A 17,002-nucleotide genomic window follows, 5' to 3' on the forward strand; every position below is an offset into this window, starting at 1 on the left:
TGATTTAAAATAATTTTATTATAAGATTTTTCCAGTTTTATTCAACATAACAGAGCAACATTTGAGTAAAAGGTTTTTCAGGCTTTCTCCAATTTTCAGAAGTCGATAATACACATTTATATAACAAAAAATCCATAACCCATTATGGATTTTTATAAGTCATCAATGTTTGATTACTTAAATGATTTTTAACCTTTGTTACTAATGCTTTTACAATTCAAAGCAAATTCGTAGAATCTTTGCATTAATCACATTTCTAATTCGATAGAAATTAAAATACGTACATTACAAATTATTTATAAAACTTGATGTTTAGCGGTTTAATTTTTTAAATTTGTATTCTTTATTTCTTTAATATTAAATCAACTATTCTTAAATACATATTTTATTTATTTATTTTGTAATGCCAATAAAATATATATAAAACAAACAATTACACTAAAAAGCCAAATACTATAGCCAAAGATGGAATACATAACATTCATCTTTTGCTATATTCTTCAAAAGGATGTTTGAAAATAAATGGTTGTTTATGTATATTTATATAATTTACACAATAATTTAGTTATTTTATCGTACAAAAGTCTTAATAATATTACTAAAAACTATATTAATATTGCACTAATGGTCCATAAAGTCAACAGCCACTTTAGTTTATCTGCCAAAGAAAAACACTGTATTACATTAAATCAAGGATATTTCAATTAAGAAATTACTCTCTAAGTCCGTCTTTTCACGTTAAAGTATAAATATTACCGACCAAGTTTTTAATAAATCTACATACAAAAAAATACCATAACTTAGAGCTAACAGTAGTTTCTTTAAGCCTTGTCTTAATGTCTTATTAACACTGATTGGCTAATTTTTAGCGAATTTATGTTTCATAAAAAAATATTTTCCCTTTTCTTTTAAGAAAAGTAGTTAGTTAGTAGTAAGTTAAATTAATGAATACTAAGTTAAAAATAATTGTTAAATGAACTATTAATTTATCTTTTTACGTGTTTAGAAGAGAAATATATACGCACGGGTCAGGGAGGTGGCGCCAATGGCACTAATAAAGGCTCACGGGGCCTGCGCGGGCGTCTGGAAGGGGCCCGGGGTGCCACCGTCCTAAGTCGGGGCCTTCCCGGTCCGCGCCGGCCGCGGCCTTCCGGCGCTCCACTTGCCTCCACAATTTCAAGAGGCATATCCGATTCCAGGAGAAGAGCACCTGGAAATAAAAAAACGAGATATTTGTAGAAAACATTGCATCAATTTTATTAAAAACAATTGTTATTGCGATTCATATTTACAATTCTTTTCAATAAACAGTTATTTCAAATGAAGAAACAACAATAATAAATTATAATTTATAATTATTTATTTTCAAAACACGAATCCATGGAGACTGTATGTTTAAAATTATTTTTTTTGGGACCTTAATAAAAGTATAGATTAGAAAAATACAAGTTATAGATTATTTATTAGACATCTCTTTCAAGTTTCATAATTATTTATTTTAAAAAATCGAAAAAAAAATACAATCAGATTTTTCTTTACAATTTTTTAAAATCAATTTCCTTATTTTCTATTCAGACTTTATACTAATACACTAGACAAAAAATAATACCTAAACTTTGATACCAAATTATGAATAATGTGAGCTTTAGACTAGTAGTTTGCACATTGTCTGAATGTGCAAACTACGTATGTCGTAGAATAAGATTTCCAATCTTAATATATATAAATCTCGTGTCACAATGTTTGTCCTCAATGGACTCCTAAACCACTTAACCGATTATAATAAAATTCGCACACCATGTGCAGTTCGATCCAACTTGAAAGATAGGATAGGTAAGATCTTTAATTATAGTCGCAATTTTATTTTATTGCAAATTATTTGTTTATTATTTGATACAATTCTAACAGATGGCGCTGAGTTAAAGGTAGTTTAGTTTAGGTCCGTGTCGTGGTACCAACGTTTCACATAAGTTCTCCTACGGTTTCCCTTGATTAATTTACTACTATGTAATATAACAAAAACCTTAGCCACACATAACCTTAAACACAGCTTATATATAATGAATAAGAAATTACCTGCAGCAATAGCAGAAGCAGTATCGGTGTGTGGGTCCGGCCTTCTATTAGCAATGGTATGTCTAGATCCCCTTGGACGTCCACGACGAGCGCCGCGAGAACGAGACATCGCCCATGCGCCACGGTTTACATTTGTGTACGCTGGAAACGTATACGTATATATATTATAGTATCGATGCGTATGCACAGTGCCTAGGTCAAGATTCAGATTTTTTATTAACACATCTAGTTTGAGGGGAAATTAGACCTGTATAGTGATTGCAAACGAATATAATTCTTATTTACTACGCGTCATTTAATTTTTTAATATAAAAATATATCTTTTTAATTTTGTTATATTATGTATTATTTTGCAGTATTAAAAGAATTACTGAAACACACTTTAATGAGGTAACAGTGTTGATAACATAACGAAAAAGGGTAATTTAGGACTGCAGCTACCTCAAATCCCACAATTGTGTTCTGTCTATATTGGTACAGTATAGTACTATAGTAATTTCAGGTTTCTAAGGTCAGCGCCAATTTTATTGCAAAGTTTAATTATACCAGGGTCATTGCTCTTGACTTTGGAATAAAGATATGAATTACTAAACTTCAACATAACCTGAGAGGGCTAAAGCATGCCCTTTCTCTTATTCAATTGTAAACAGTTTTACCAAGACCGTGAAGTAACATATTTCAAATCATACAATATATTTTGTAGGCCAATATTTATATATATGATTTGTCAAAACATTTGTTTTTACATTCTTAACTTTTATACAATTCTTGTAGGTATATAATAAAAGTTTTTCTATACTTACAAGAAGGCATTATATTTGGCGCATCCACCACTAAATCTCCCTCGTCATCGACTTGTAAGGGACTACCTGGTTCTGATATGGACTCGCGAACGCGTTTTGCTTCACTATCGACAGGCTGGAACATTACATTAATTAATTCAAATATCATTTATTCACGTAGGTAACATAATGTACAATTATGAACGTCAAAAAAGAAATATACATTGAATTGAATTTTACATTTACTGCCAGTTCTCAAATCAAGGGCGGACAACGGAAGAGAAGAACTGGCAATAAAAATAAAAATAATTAAGCTAAATATATATAATTTAAGGCACGTAATTACATAACATTTTTTCTCTTCTCAAGGCCAAATTAATAAAATAATTGAGTTGTATAATAAAGAAATTATATTTTACTCACCGCCGGCGCAGCTGGCAATATTCCCAATTTTCTTTTACGTTCTCGCTCTTCTATAATTTTCTTTTCTTCTGACTTTTGTCGATCTGAAAGTGATGTTTCAAAAATAATAACACAAGTCACCTTTAAAATATAATTAAACATTTTTTAACAAACTCACATTTAAGTTCAATTTCCTCATCATCTAGCAACAAAGAGACAACTTCCTTGGGTTTGAGAGTGTCTGGTTTGAAGTTGCCCCCACTTATCACCATGCGTTGAATCTAAACCCAATATTAAACAAATTTTATATATAATATATACCATGTATGTGTTTGTGCTTTTGTGACTAATCCTATTTATTTTTTTATTTATTTGTTCCACCAACAAAGTTTTCACTGATACATGCATGTAATACAAACACAAGCCAAGTGCTACCGCAATGTAGCATAAAACAATCTAATTATATGAAGCCTAAACACTACAAAATAAATTAAGATAGAATAAAGTAAAAACAATTACAAAATTAATTGAATATCCCTGATAAAATCAGTCATTTATCAGTTGAGCCGAACTTTTTGAAGATTGATGAAAGTTTGAAAAATATATATTTGGGTATATTTACTATGATATTTCCTTTCTTAGCACTAATTGGTTTTTTGCCTTTTAAGTATGTTTCCTTACTGTCCCTGTATAATATGATTTATTTGTTCTAAGTCTCTAGGATCAGAAAATTGCCTTTTCAAGCAAAATTTTATAAGTGATTCTGTATTTTTGAATGCGTATCGCGGTATGGTTTAATATAGATTATATATGTAGGCCCAGTTTACGCAAAACGGACCAATTTCGAGTCTAGTTGCGGAAATTGTGCCCACCTACCTAATACCTAATGTATGCCCAGTACACTGGACAGTCAATCATCATTTCTTTTTTTTTGTGTCCAAAACAAACCTCGCTCTTCTCCCTTGCCCGCTGCATAATGCGTTCTTCAATAGTTCCCTTACAAATGAGCCGATACACCGTGACCTGTTTGGTCTGTCCCAGTCGATGTGCACGGTCCATCGCCTGTTGGTCTACAGTTGGGTTCCAATCGGAATCGTAGAATATAACCTATCATATAAAAATACTATTTAAACACTTTAGAGAACATACCTTATATACATTATTTACATACAATTTTAAGTATGGAATTGGTTTTCTTTAACGTTATATACCACATCATAGACAGTATCCGACAACTTGACTCGTCATTTAGGCTGCAGACTTTTCTGAATACTGATAAACTGACTTTTAAACGGCGATATTGTTAAAAACAGGCCTCTACTGGTAAAACTTATAATAATTAGATTAAGCAAGAACCACTAAAGTTTAGTTAAAATTTTGAATATTTTTTTAATATAATAGAATAATGTACATAAAGCCTTTTCTACCCATTATATACTAACAAAATTAATCACAAATGTGGTAAGAAAAACAGAACAATTAACGTTTTATTTAGCAACAAATGTAATGGTCAGGTTGTCTTTGATCTATGCCTCTCCTTTTTAAAGGTGGATTTTTTTTACGATTTCCCACCGTTAATACACGAGATTAAGTTCTTTTGTAAATAAACTTACAGTATCTGCCGCAGTGAGGTTTATTCCAAGTCCCCCCGCACGAGTTGACAACAGAAATACAAATATGTCTGTCCGCGCCTGTAAGTAACATTTAATATAATAAATTGATGAGTATTGATCACATATACAACATACCGAAATAAAAAAAAACGAGAGAAATAACACTTTTTTACATCAGTTACTTAGGCATTTTTTTTTAAATTGAATCGGACAATTCTTCACACACTGTCTGTCGAATAAGGTTACAGTCATATTCGACCTTAGCTATATTTTTTATCAACAAATATGTATTGATTAATTTACCTGAAAATCGGCAACCATATCTCGACGGGCTGAGATTTTACTGGATCCGTCCAATCGCATATATTTGTGTTTCCTGTGCCACATGTACTCCTAAAACACATAATTAACATTACATTTTGCCTAAGTTAATTATAAATACACAGTAATCACCGAAGTTCTGAAAATTGCTGACAAAGCAATATCGATAAATATTCTTTTCAATTCAGAATTAAAATATTTATAATTTATACTAACTACTACTAATATTAAAAGGAAATTGTAGATAACTACGTACCTCTAATAAATCAATCATTTTCGTCATCTGGCTGTATATAAGGACTCTATGCCCACGCGCCTTTAATCTCTTAAGTAAAGAATCTAATACTGTTAGTTTTCCCGCATCACTTACTAGCTGGTTCTTATCTGAAACAAATCAGTATTAATATATATGGATGTTTTACCAACATAAATGTAACGAACATACGTAGTACAATGGTCACTTGAATTCTTTCTATAATATGTATTTAATAAATAATACTTAAAGAAACTTTTACTATGCTTAAGGCAATGATTTAAAATCCAATACATTTATTGACATACGACATTACTTAAAACTATTTTAGGTTTCTATCCATTACCAACACATGCAAGTAAATATTAAATAATTGGTAATAATTAAAATCAGTCATTATCTTCATGAAAACATTTAAACTGTCAAGGGAACTAATATTTAACCTGTACTTTACCTATTTAAGGTAAGTATAGAAGTCTTTTTTAAAGATAAAAGATATTTTTAGGGTGTTGTAGTGGCTTCTCTCTCAACTACTAATATTTTGTTGAATTATTGCTAAGAGTGTCCAACTATTTTTCAGTAAATAATGTAATAAATTCGCTTTGTCCATTAAAACATTTTAAATATCTAAGTGGTGTAATAAGTAGAAAGTAGCAGTAATAGCAGTAATAAGTATAAAGTAGCAGTAATAAGTATAAAATAGCAGTAATAAGTATAAAGTAACAGTAATAAGTATAAAGTAGCAGTAATAAGTATAAAGTAACAGTAACAAGTATAAAGTAGCAGAGTATAATAATAACATACCGGGCACCTGAAGCGAAGCCCAGCCGTAAGGTGGCCGCGCGTTATCGACAAGTCTAGAGATAGTCTCGCTTCCGGCAGCAGACTCACAATGCGCGTGCCTCGTCATGTGATACGCGAACGAACGGGAAACTGCGAACGCTTGACGTCTTGGCGCGCACACCTGAAACATTATTAATCTTAGAAATATAATCCCGAATTAGATACCAGGTAAAAAAAGTATTTCTACTTGAAAGATTACCTAATTGCCTATACACATTATTAGTCAAGGTCGAGTTGATGAAGATTGTCTTTTGTCTCATTGAGAGGTGCGAGATTTACTGCGACTGGGTTTCATATGTATTACAGGGTTTTACTTAGAATGTAGAAACAATTTCTTGTCTTATTATAATCATTTACATTTATTATACATTTTATTAGAATCCTTAACATTTCAATCGCTTAAACTACTTACCTCTTGTCAAACTTATATTGATTACTGGTCTATGACGTTAAAATAGTTATCCATTGTAATGTTAAACAAAAAAAAAATTATTTGAATATGAAATTTAAAATATATGTTATATAATAAAAAAAAATATTAAGAGCTGAACAAATAAGTTTTTTAGTGTAAATTGCTTTATTGAATCTTACCTTTTGCTGAGCAGTAAATAAGAACGCTGGTAGCGGTGTGGGTACATCATTGTATACAATAGAAGGTCTTTCCACGTGAGGAAATTCCGCCAATTCCACTGGCTGATTCTCCACGGATATTACACCTCCATCTTCAGTCTTTATCTCACTAAGCATTTCGGACTGGAATTGAGAAGTCTCTTTAACTAACTGATACCCGCTAACTACCTAAGTTTCTAATTTGCCATTGTATTTTAACTTCGTATTTTATTTTATTTATTTAAGTATTCCTACAGGTAATCACTAAACAATATCCAAACAATTACATTACACACAAATGCCAAAACAGAATACACATTGAAACAGAAACATAAAGCACAGTTTTACAAACCACAGTTAGTTGTAAGATTCATTGATTGGTAGATTAAAATATATATTTAATATGAAGGAACAAACAAGGCCATTATTAGTAAAAGATACCTGAGATTTTTAACTATTTTTTAAAGAATTTTTTAGTCACATTAATTATACCGATTTGCTGGTAATTTACAATATATAAAATATTTATTTTGTTCATTATCTCTGATAATACTAATTTCATATATTTAATTTTTATTTAGTCCTGTCCTGTTTTATGAATTGATATGTATTTTTTTCCGACGCCCATGTTGTTTATAAATATATAAACTGTACCTGTCCACTAGCTTCTTTCAGTTGTCTTCCCCTTAATGATCGATGTTCTATCGTCTCTGGCATATAATGTATAGTGTGATTTAAATGCGCGTAAAAAGGTCCACCTGTTAATTCAAGATTAAAGAACTCATTTCTTGCTACACAAATCGAAATTATTATTTACATTGAATAAAATTATAGGTTTATTAATACATTTTATAAATTTAACTTAATATGCCAAATTAAAACCTTAATAATTACTATGGACTAATACTATAATCACAACAATAAAAGGAATAACACCCATCTTCATAGAGGACATCTTTATAACGTTTCTAATATTTGAACATACCTTGTATCCACAAAGGATCCGTAAATAACATATCCCTCCATAACAAGGAATCTTCTTTCCGTCTCTTTAGAACATCTCCATCGGGACATATCAACAGTAAGTGTTTACTCCTAACATTCTTATATTCATCACTGTCATCTGTGTCCCACCATTCTTGTCTATGTCTTAACCTTTCATATGTTTCTAGACTATGTTCTATGTGTAATATACTGTAAAAAAAAAGTTATAACACTTATTGTTATCCACAATTGAGTTTAAAGTAAAAAAACTAAGCAACAAGTATCTATCAGGTTAATCTATTACCAATCTTAAGCTACATATAAAAAATCCCAGATGTTGGATATCCTTTTGATTTTTTTTATAGAATGGGGCAAACGGGCAGGAGGCTCACCTGATGTTAACTGATACCGCCGCCCATGGACAATAATGCCGGCCTTTTAAGAATTTTTAAAGTTTTAGAAAATTTATCTAAATACTCTGCCCTATAAAATCTTTATATTGTATATGGTTATTACTAGTTATAACCTATAAATAAATATGTATGGCTATTTAAACTTCACTAAACATTATAACTCATAGTTAAAAATAATTATTATATATAGATATTGTAGGTTAAATGTAAAAAAAGAAATAGTCATCTTCCAGAATGTTGTCTTGAAAAAAAAAACATATCAATACATAAGAGAAAAGTCAAATGATTTCAAGTGCAATATACCATTGAATTATAATAATCAAAAAGAGAAAATAGCTGAATTCAAAGATAATAAATACTTACGCATCCAGCCACCCACACAGCATCACCTGATAGATCTCCATAGGAGATAAGTCCATGAATCTTGTAAACGAGAAACAATCACTATTCACATCACTAACACTCCTATGCACATAATCACACACTAGAACACTAAGTATATTGTATAATAGGTGACGCTTTGACGGTATACACCGAAGTAATATACACTCTTCAGCTATCACTTTTGGCACATGGTAGTCGTCAACATGCATTGCAAAAGGTGATCTTACATCACGTCGCTCGAATAATTCTGGATGGTTGCAGACCTGAAAGTTAACAATAATATCCTTAAAATCTATGTTTAAAGTGTGTAAGAAATAATAACGAGGTTATAAATATAAGATTGCATTGGCTTTGAGAGGAATAACAGATGTGGCTGATATTAATAATAATTATTTATTTCAAATTTGTTTCACAGAAAAAAATAAATATTAAATCTATTGTTGATGTATGTATGATTTATATATTCTTTTTTCTGCTTTTATTGTAAAATATTTACATTTTCTTTTAATGATTTATTAAATTAAATAAAATTTATATGCAAATTATTGACATTGCCCCGATGTGTACACTTGAAAACTTCTAGAATCTAGAGTATCACATTCAAGATTATAAATCAAATACGTCTTTAACATACAAGAGTCACACTTAGAGTGATGTCTTTGAATATCACCTTTAAAATCTTGAAATTGATGGAACAAATTGTAAGGGAATGATTGAACATCTAAAATATTACTAAAAATTCTACCTTTCTGAACTGCATAACTAAATTCATAAGATTTGAAGTGAAATTTTTGTCAACATTATGTCCAGTTTCCGATCCAATTGTGTAGTGCAATAGTTCTTCGATTTTTATTTTCTTCTTCAATGCTGTTAATTGAAAAAATGTATTTGTTAGTAGAATAAATACTTAAATTTGTTGTAAAAAAAAGTCCAGTGATTATTTTACATTATTATCAACCAATTGGTAAATTATTATAATATTCAGCTAAGTAATATAGTATCTTTTAATATATTTAACTATAGCACGTCGTAATACAACATAGTAACAATTGTAATTATAATTTCATTGTTAGAAATACACTAAAATCTTACCAATATATAACAGTTTCTGCCTGATTGTCAAAGGGCAATGTACCATAATTTCTATTTTGTCAGATAACTCATTTTCCACGTCTTTCTTGATCCGCCTCAACATAAATGGTTTCAATATCATATGCAGCCGGGAGAGATGTTCTACAACAACAAAATATAACAGTCTCATGAGCCGTTTTAAATCTGTCTAAACGGTACAATAAAACACTAATTTATAGATATTAAGCCATCTTCTGTTACAATTAAAAATAACGTAGTCTAAACGGGTAATTAAATTTAAAAAAATTAAATTAATGTTCATGAAATAAAACGATATATGACACTATGCCCCACTGTAACAATATCCCCCAACATTTAAATACATATCAATTGCATTATTGGATATTTTAAAAAGGCACTGATACAACTAAACTACTAACCTGCCTTTATTGGTCACAGAAACTTTGAAGAAAGGGATGACAGAGTACTTTAGTTAAAAGAGAGCAAAAAGAAAGGTTTTTATGAACAAGGGGCAGTCAAAAAGGGCATCTTGTATATCTAACATTACATACTTTCATCAATTGTGCTTTTATTTTCTGCATGACTTTCAATGTCCTTAGAGAACCATTCGTTGAACTCTTCGTGCGAGTCAAACAATGTTGGCATTATGAAGTGAAGTAACGCCCATAACTCCGCCATACTGTTTTGTATTGGTGTTCCTGTAATAAAATAAACCAAGTTTTTATTTGTATTTTCTGTCTATAAATAATGCACGACTACAAAAAAAGTTTCAAGTTCTATGTATCACACAATAATGTAAAATCGGTAAAAATCCTGTTTAAATAATTTCATCTTTACTCCATACTAAAACAGTAATATACATTTAATAGTTGATAGAAAAATATTCAAAGGAAATTAGGAGAGTAAACTAAAATAGTAAAACCCTTACATCTCTTCTGAGTTAACTTAACTGAAATAACTTAACCTGCTTCATGATTAGTAGAACTTACCGGACAACAACAGTCGATTCCTGCAGCTGAACCCCAACAAAAGCTTCCACCGCATACTTGCTGAACTCTTAATAGCCTGAGCTTCGTCCAAAATCATATATTGCCAAGAGACACGGTTCAAATATTTTAGGTCTGAAACCACAATTTGATAGGAGGTGATGACCACGTGAAACGCTGCCTGCTGCGTATGAAGGTCCTTTCGCTCCCAGAACTGCCGAAGAATTTTACGCTCGCTGGGACTGCCCCAATATGGCACCTGAGGATTCACAATTGTTACAGTCTTATTAATAAAACAGAAGCCTTAATAATACAATGAAACAAGTAAATATGAAAAAATATTCTACATTTAAGTCATATATGTAGTACTGGAATGTTACCATATGATGAATAGTTTTTAATCATACAAAAAATGGTGTTGTGTTAATTTGTAACAAAATATAATAAGGGTTTTTATACTGTCTTAAACCATTGTATGAAAGTTATCAATAAATAAATAAATAAAGACCAAACAAACTAGAGGCAGGCATAAATGTAACTGTACCTTTATAAAATACTTACCACTTTAAAGTCTGGTGCAAATCTCTGCATCTCTTGTTGCCAGTTATGTAATGTGGAAGCAGGTGACACCACCAGAAAAGGTCCCCATACACCAAGTCTTTCAGCCACATGACAAAGGAATGCTATACATTGCACTGTCTTGCCTAATCCCATTTCGTCCGCTAGAATTCCACTTATGCCCTGAAATATATTGACTTTTTTACGTCGAGGTACCTTTTACACCATCTCATACACCTTAGAAAAATAAAACTTAACCCCATTGGTAACAAGCATACAAATATAAAATAGCATCAATAAAATGTGTTCATTAATATTTATTCATTCCATAAAAAATAATCAGCTGTATTAAACTGACCTAATATAATAATGTTTTTTTTTATTTTTATACTTTATTACCTTATTCAAAAACATACACATAACAAAAATAAAAAAACAGGTTACAAAAGTTATAAGGCAACGGGCGGCCTTATCGCTTACAAGTGATTTCTTCAAGGCAACCTAGGTAATATCATTTCTGTCCAAATGTGTTTAAAAGACAGATCAATTAAACATTGTTTAACCCAACACAATTTTTTAAATTAAATAGTTAAATTAAAATGAGTTTAAATACAATACCTGATCATACAAATTGGCCAGCCAATTCATTCCCTTCAACTGATATCCCTTTAATGTCCCTTGAAATATGGACGGTTGGTCATGATCACCCGGTCGCTCAGTACGACTCGTATCTCCCCCGGCCGCTGCGTCCAAGGCTGCAGTACGGGCGCGGTCGGCTCGGAACGCCTCGCGTGCATTTCGAGACGCTAGGGCTTTCATTTCCTCACTATAATTAGGATTTAATATGTTAAGATTTTTAACTTACTATAGAAGCATATTCTTTCCTAATAAAATAGAACCGGATGGAACATATTAAATCCTAATTATAGTGAGGAAATGAAAGCCCTTGCGCCTCGCGTGCATTTCGAGACGCAAGGGCTTTCATTTCCTCACTATAAGTAGGATTTAATATGTTAAGATTTTAAACTTACTAAAGAAGCATATTCTTTTCTAATAAAATAGAACCGGATGGAATATATTAAATCCTAATTATAGTGAGGAAATGAAAGCCCTTGCGCCTCGCGTGCATTTCGAGACGCTAGGGCTTTCATTTCCTCACTATAATTAGGGATTAATATGTTAAGATTTTTAACTTACTAAAGAAGCATATTCTTTTCTAATAAAATAGAACCGGATGGAACATATTAAATCCTAATTATAGTGAGGAAATGAAAGCCCTTGCGCCTCGCGTGCATTTCGAGACGCAAGGGCTTTCATTTCCTCACTATAATTAGGATTTAATATGTTAAGATTTTTAACTTACTATAGAAGCTTATTCTTTTCTAATAAAATAGAACCGGGTGGCTGGAACTTTTATACTTTATGAAATGACATATGTATATTACTAACATACATTATTAACATAAAGAACGTGTGTGTATTTATGTATTATGTACACGCGTTAGAAGTAATACTTCTTCAAAAACTTTATTCTACATTTGTAGTAAATTTATTAAATATAATACATTGAAAGCTTTGTTATAACGTATTATCTAGTAAAATAAAGTTAAGTAAATTTAACAAAAAAAACAAAAATGTTCACTATAGCTAACTACAGAGTGTCGGTTTTTGTGACATTTACTTAAAATAAATTTACTCTCATAATTTTTCCTAACGCGCCAAGAGAAGTATTAACTTCAATAATAAAAAATGCATTAAATTGATACATTTTATTAACCTAGTAAACGTTAAAAAAAATTTTACAATAAAAATATGTAATGTATTCCATGCTTAGAAAAAGTTTTTTTTTCCCCTACGGCCTTTACGTTTTATATAAGTATAATTAAATGATGCGTTAAACGTCAGGAAATACGTAAGAAAACAACTTACCTATCGTAATTATCAATCGCGGTCAGTCTTGGGTCTCTATCTTCGTCCAAATGTCTCAATATTCTGTCAGCCCCATAGTCACCTTCTTCAATTGCGTTTAACTTGCGTTGCATAAAATGTGCGTACAATTCCGTTTGTGTAATGAGGAAATTAAGTTTGCGACGTTGCCGCTTCGCTTCCATTAGTTCTACGTCCATCTAGAAACATAAAAAGAGATAAGCATGGATATAATATATTGAAATCTAGATTCCTCATTTACTTGACATACAGGGCTACTTTATACTCACCCCAATGGGTTTGGTTGAAACAAATTATTTGCATAGTCATATTTATTATATACTAATTTTTTAGTTTTAAATATGGCGTTAAAACAATGTTGTGTTTTCATGATAATTTAATTTTATAGACTGTTCTTGGTATGACTTACGCATATGTACTGTTTCCTCACCAAAAAAGATTTTTTTTTAAACTTCACGTATTGCCACAGACAAAGGTAAGCAAACAGAACAGTAAAGAAAAAGAAAATTTATAGAGAACGAAAAAGCAAGTATTATTTTGCGTTAATGGAAATAATGATGCCCAATATAAATGTAATTGATAAGCTACCAATAGCAAATCAAATTAAAAAATCATTTATTCATATAGGTAACATAATGTACACTTATGAACGTCAAAATATGCTTTAAATGATTCTAATTTTACATTTACTGCCAGTTCTCAAATCAAGGGTGTAGCTAAAGGACATTCAAACATTCAGAAGATTGAATAAAATAATTATATGTATTTATCAGAATTAGTTAGAGATAATGATTGCTGCATGCAAAGCCTACTTACTAATAAAAAATACCTTTCTCTGTTCCTCAGCCTCTCTTTCCATCCTTCGTCTTGTTTCCCTCTCAGCGCGGTCATATCGCCGCCAATAACCCTGCATCTCTCGACTTAACCGTTTACAGCGCCATACTGTTTCTTTCATGTTCTTCTGAGACTGTTATAAACAAAATATAATTATTATAGGACATATTTAGTAGCAGTAGTAAAAAGATAGTTTTTATTTATTTTATTTTTATTGATTCTTGTAGACAAGTTTATATTTTTGATAATAATTATTAACAAATATTTAAGAATTTTATATGGTTTTAATGAATAGAAATACTAAAAAGACTGATATTATCTTTAATAAAGATACTGCCATTTTATTCAATATATTTTTTTGCATGTACTTAAGAAATTCAAATTCTTACAATAACAAATAATAAATAGTACAAACTGATAATGTAGGCTTTTGATTAAAGAATTTAATCGTACACATGTTTTTATTACCTGCATAGCAACATGTCTCCAATGTTTACTGCATAATGTTGCCAACCTCTTTCCTTGCAATGTCACCTCTCTGTGTGTAGCCGTTCTTGCTCTCTGCACTTTCCCCAATTCTTTTTTAGCTAGCAGGACCCAATGTCGCTTCCGTCTCGCTGTTAATGCTTCTGGACTCTTTGCCATTAATGCTTTCTTTCTGCCTCTGAGGAAATTGTTATATCACATTTTTTTTATTTATAGATGTATCTATCTGTTTAAGAAACAGTAACAGCAGGCAAGTCTACCCTGCACACTTTTATATAGTTTTTTAATATTATGTACATCTTGTTCCTGGAGCATGTGGGAAATCTCTTATTTGCATCAGATTCATTCAATTGTTTTTTATTCAAAAACAAGTATATTTCAGGCCATGGGGATGACAGACTTATAGTTCCAGTGTTGTTAATTAGAATAAAGAAAAGGAGTTACCTGACACTAGATTTTTCTGCTATTATTAATTCATCACTCAGCTCATTTTCTTCTTTGATGTTCTTTAAGTGATCTTCCCAATCCACTCCATCAGGCTGAAATACAATTTTTTATGAGTAAGTAATTTAATGTTTAACCATATCCAAATTGGTTTTTGCTCCGATTACTCTTAATGTTTAAATGTCTGTAATGTAGTCAAAATCTTAAAAAAAAAACAGGTAATAATGTAAAAAGCTTTTAAACAGCCAAATTATAAACATTAAAGTCAACTAAAGTGCTGCCCGAAATCCTAGAGCCGTGGACTGAAAGTAATAAAATATGGTTCTATTTGTATACTCACAACATCATTTCCACTTTCTGTTATATGTCCATCTTTTGTTTTTGCCTTTTTAGATTTTTGTATATTTCTAGGAATACCCTTATCAGAGGGTCGTCCTCTCCGTCCTCTTGTAGGGGCTGGAGGAGGCCTGTTTATTCTCCTTTCCGGATATCTGTCCATGGTTGATAACAAGCCAGCCCCATAATACATGTACCGAGAATTCTGAAACCAAAATAATATAATATTTTAATCATCACTATCATGTTAAAATATTTGTGCTTGATGTGTGTCATAATTTATAAACTAAGACCAATCATATTAATGTTGATTGACACAAATAATTCACACAGGCAGACACAGGGCATATATGTTGCAGCATGCAACAATTGCATTTTTATAAATTATAATAATTTAATTATATTAAACATACACTGGGGTCCTTATAGTAAGACCTAACATATTTGTTATGAAACTTTCTCTCTTTGAGAAGGTATTTAATTCTAATATCTTTTGCTGCTGCGGTATCATCATCACTGCTAGATTCAGACTCTGTTGATAATAACACATCTCGAAGCCACTCCCTCTCTTCGCCAACTGATGACAGATTGTATAGCCGTGCCCGATCACTTTGCCGTTCTGAAACACATTAAAATATGTACACAGGTACATAACAGTCTAGAGCTATTATATGGTAATAACTTATGCCTTTACACTTTTTTGTTAATTTTAATTGCAACATTTGATAAACAATTGCAATAAGCCAGCATAAAAGCTAAATTTGTAATGTAAACACTGTGTTTGTTTTTTTAAGAAACCAATAAAATTATTTAAAAACTTACAAAATAATAAATATTATTTAAAAAAACATATTACATAAAAAATGACTTTTGAATAATCTAATTCCTGAATGTTTCCAGTTAATTAATACCTTGTTTAGTAGTCACTACACCATTCATCAACTTATCTCCTTTAGACATTTCATTACCAACTGATAGAACATCCGAGTCATCCCCACTATCACTAACACCATCAGAATTTAATATTCTTTCAACTTGGCTAACAAACGGCCTGATGTCTAGGGCGGCTTCCAAACGTTGTACATATATAGGGCGAGCGATTTCATGTCTCTTCAACACGGCCTTTCCCACAACAGCCTTTTCGGTCATTTCAACTTCTGCAATTACGAGTGCTGTTTATGTTGATAACCTAGTTTCTGACCGTACTCAAAGACGAGGCAACTTAATTATTTAAAAAATATACAGAATCGTAGCTAAATGTTGTAGTAGTTAAAAAACTAAGGGAGGTGGTGGTTTAGTATATGAATTGCATGATAAGTTGGAAACTTTCGCCTACATCAAAATTGATTTGCCTCAATGTAATATCACGCCGATTACTTAACACAAAATTCCACAAGATTCACAAAATGGCGAACAAGAATATTCGACAAATTGCTGTCACTGTCGCCGCCCAAGCGGCGCACATAGATATTCATTTCGTATTCGAGCTTGAAAAAACACGGACCCGCCATAACGACGAAACTTTAATTTGACAAATGACAAACAGACATTTCTTATTGATGGTTTTCATTGGCTGTTATTGTATATGAGGATAATTCTACCAATAAACATAGAAAGACTTCGTAACAACACCAATAAG

General features: G+C 31.1%; 1 protein-coding gene across 2 annotated transcripts; it reads right to left on the minus strand.

Annotated features, from left to right (window-relative positions):
* LOC110992417 (chromatin-remodeling ATPase INO80) lies at nt 1-16,866 on the minus strand. Of its 2 annotated transcripts, none has more exons than XM_045628550.1 (29): nt 16,746-16,866; nt 16,275-16,520; nt 15,777-15,982; nt 15,368-15,568; nt 15,028-15,122; nt 14,566-14,761; nt 14,093-14,230; nt 13,246-13,442; nt 11,935-12,142; nt 11,320-11,499; nt 10,762-11,017; nt 10,324-10,470; nt 9,773-9,913; nt 9,426-9,547; nt 8,660-8,943; nt 7,885-8,093; nt 7,554-7,657; nt 6,882-7,043; nt 6,252-6,411; nt 5,451-5,578; nt 5,177-5,266; nt 4,874-4,951; nt 4,209-4,367; nt 3,439-3,541; nt 3,282-3,364; nt 2,880-2,994; nt 2,077-2,217; nt 1,026-1,210; nt 1-658 (listed from the first exon to the last, which is right to left on the minus strand). In XM_045628550.1, the coding sequence occupies exons 2-28, from the start codon at nt 16,510-16,512 to the stop codon at nt 1,029-1,031; spliced, it is 4,323 nt and encodes a 1,440-aa protein (XP_045484506.1). In that variant the 5' UTR covers nt 16,513-16,520; nt 16,746-16,866; the 3' UTR covers nt 1-658; nt 1,026-1,028. The 2 variants fall into 2 exon arrangements, with proteins under 2 accessions (XP_045484506.1, XP_045484505.1); XM_045628549.1 differs by having other exon boundaries at nt 16,700-16,866.
* Nucleotides 16,867-17,002: the final 136 nt, after the last annotated feature.

This window comes from Pieris rapae, chromosome 6 (assembly GCF_905147795.1).
Source record: "Pieris rapae chromosome 6, ilPieRapa1.1, whole genome shotgun sequence".
NCBI classification, from domain to species: domain Eukaryota; kingdom Metazoa; phylum Arthropoda; class Insecta; order Lepidoptera; family Pieridae; genus Pieris; species Pieris rapae.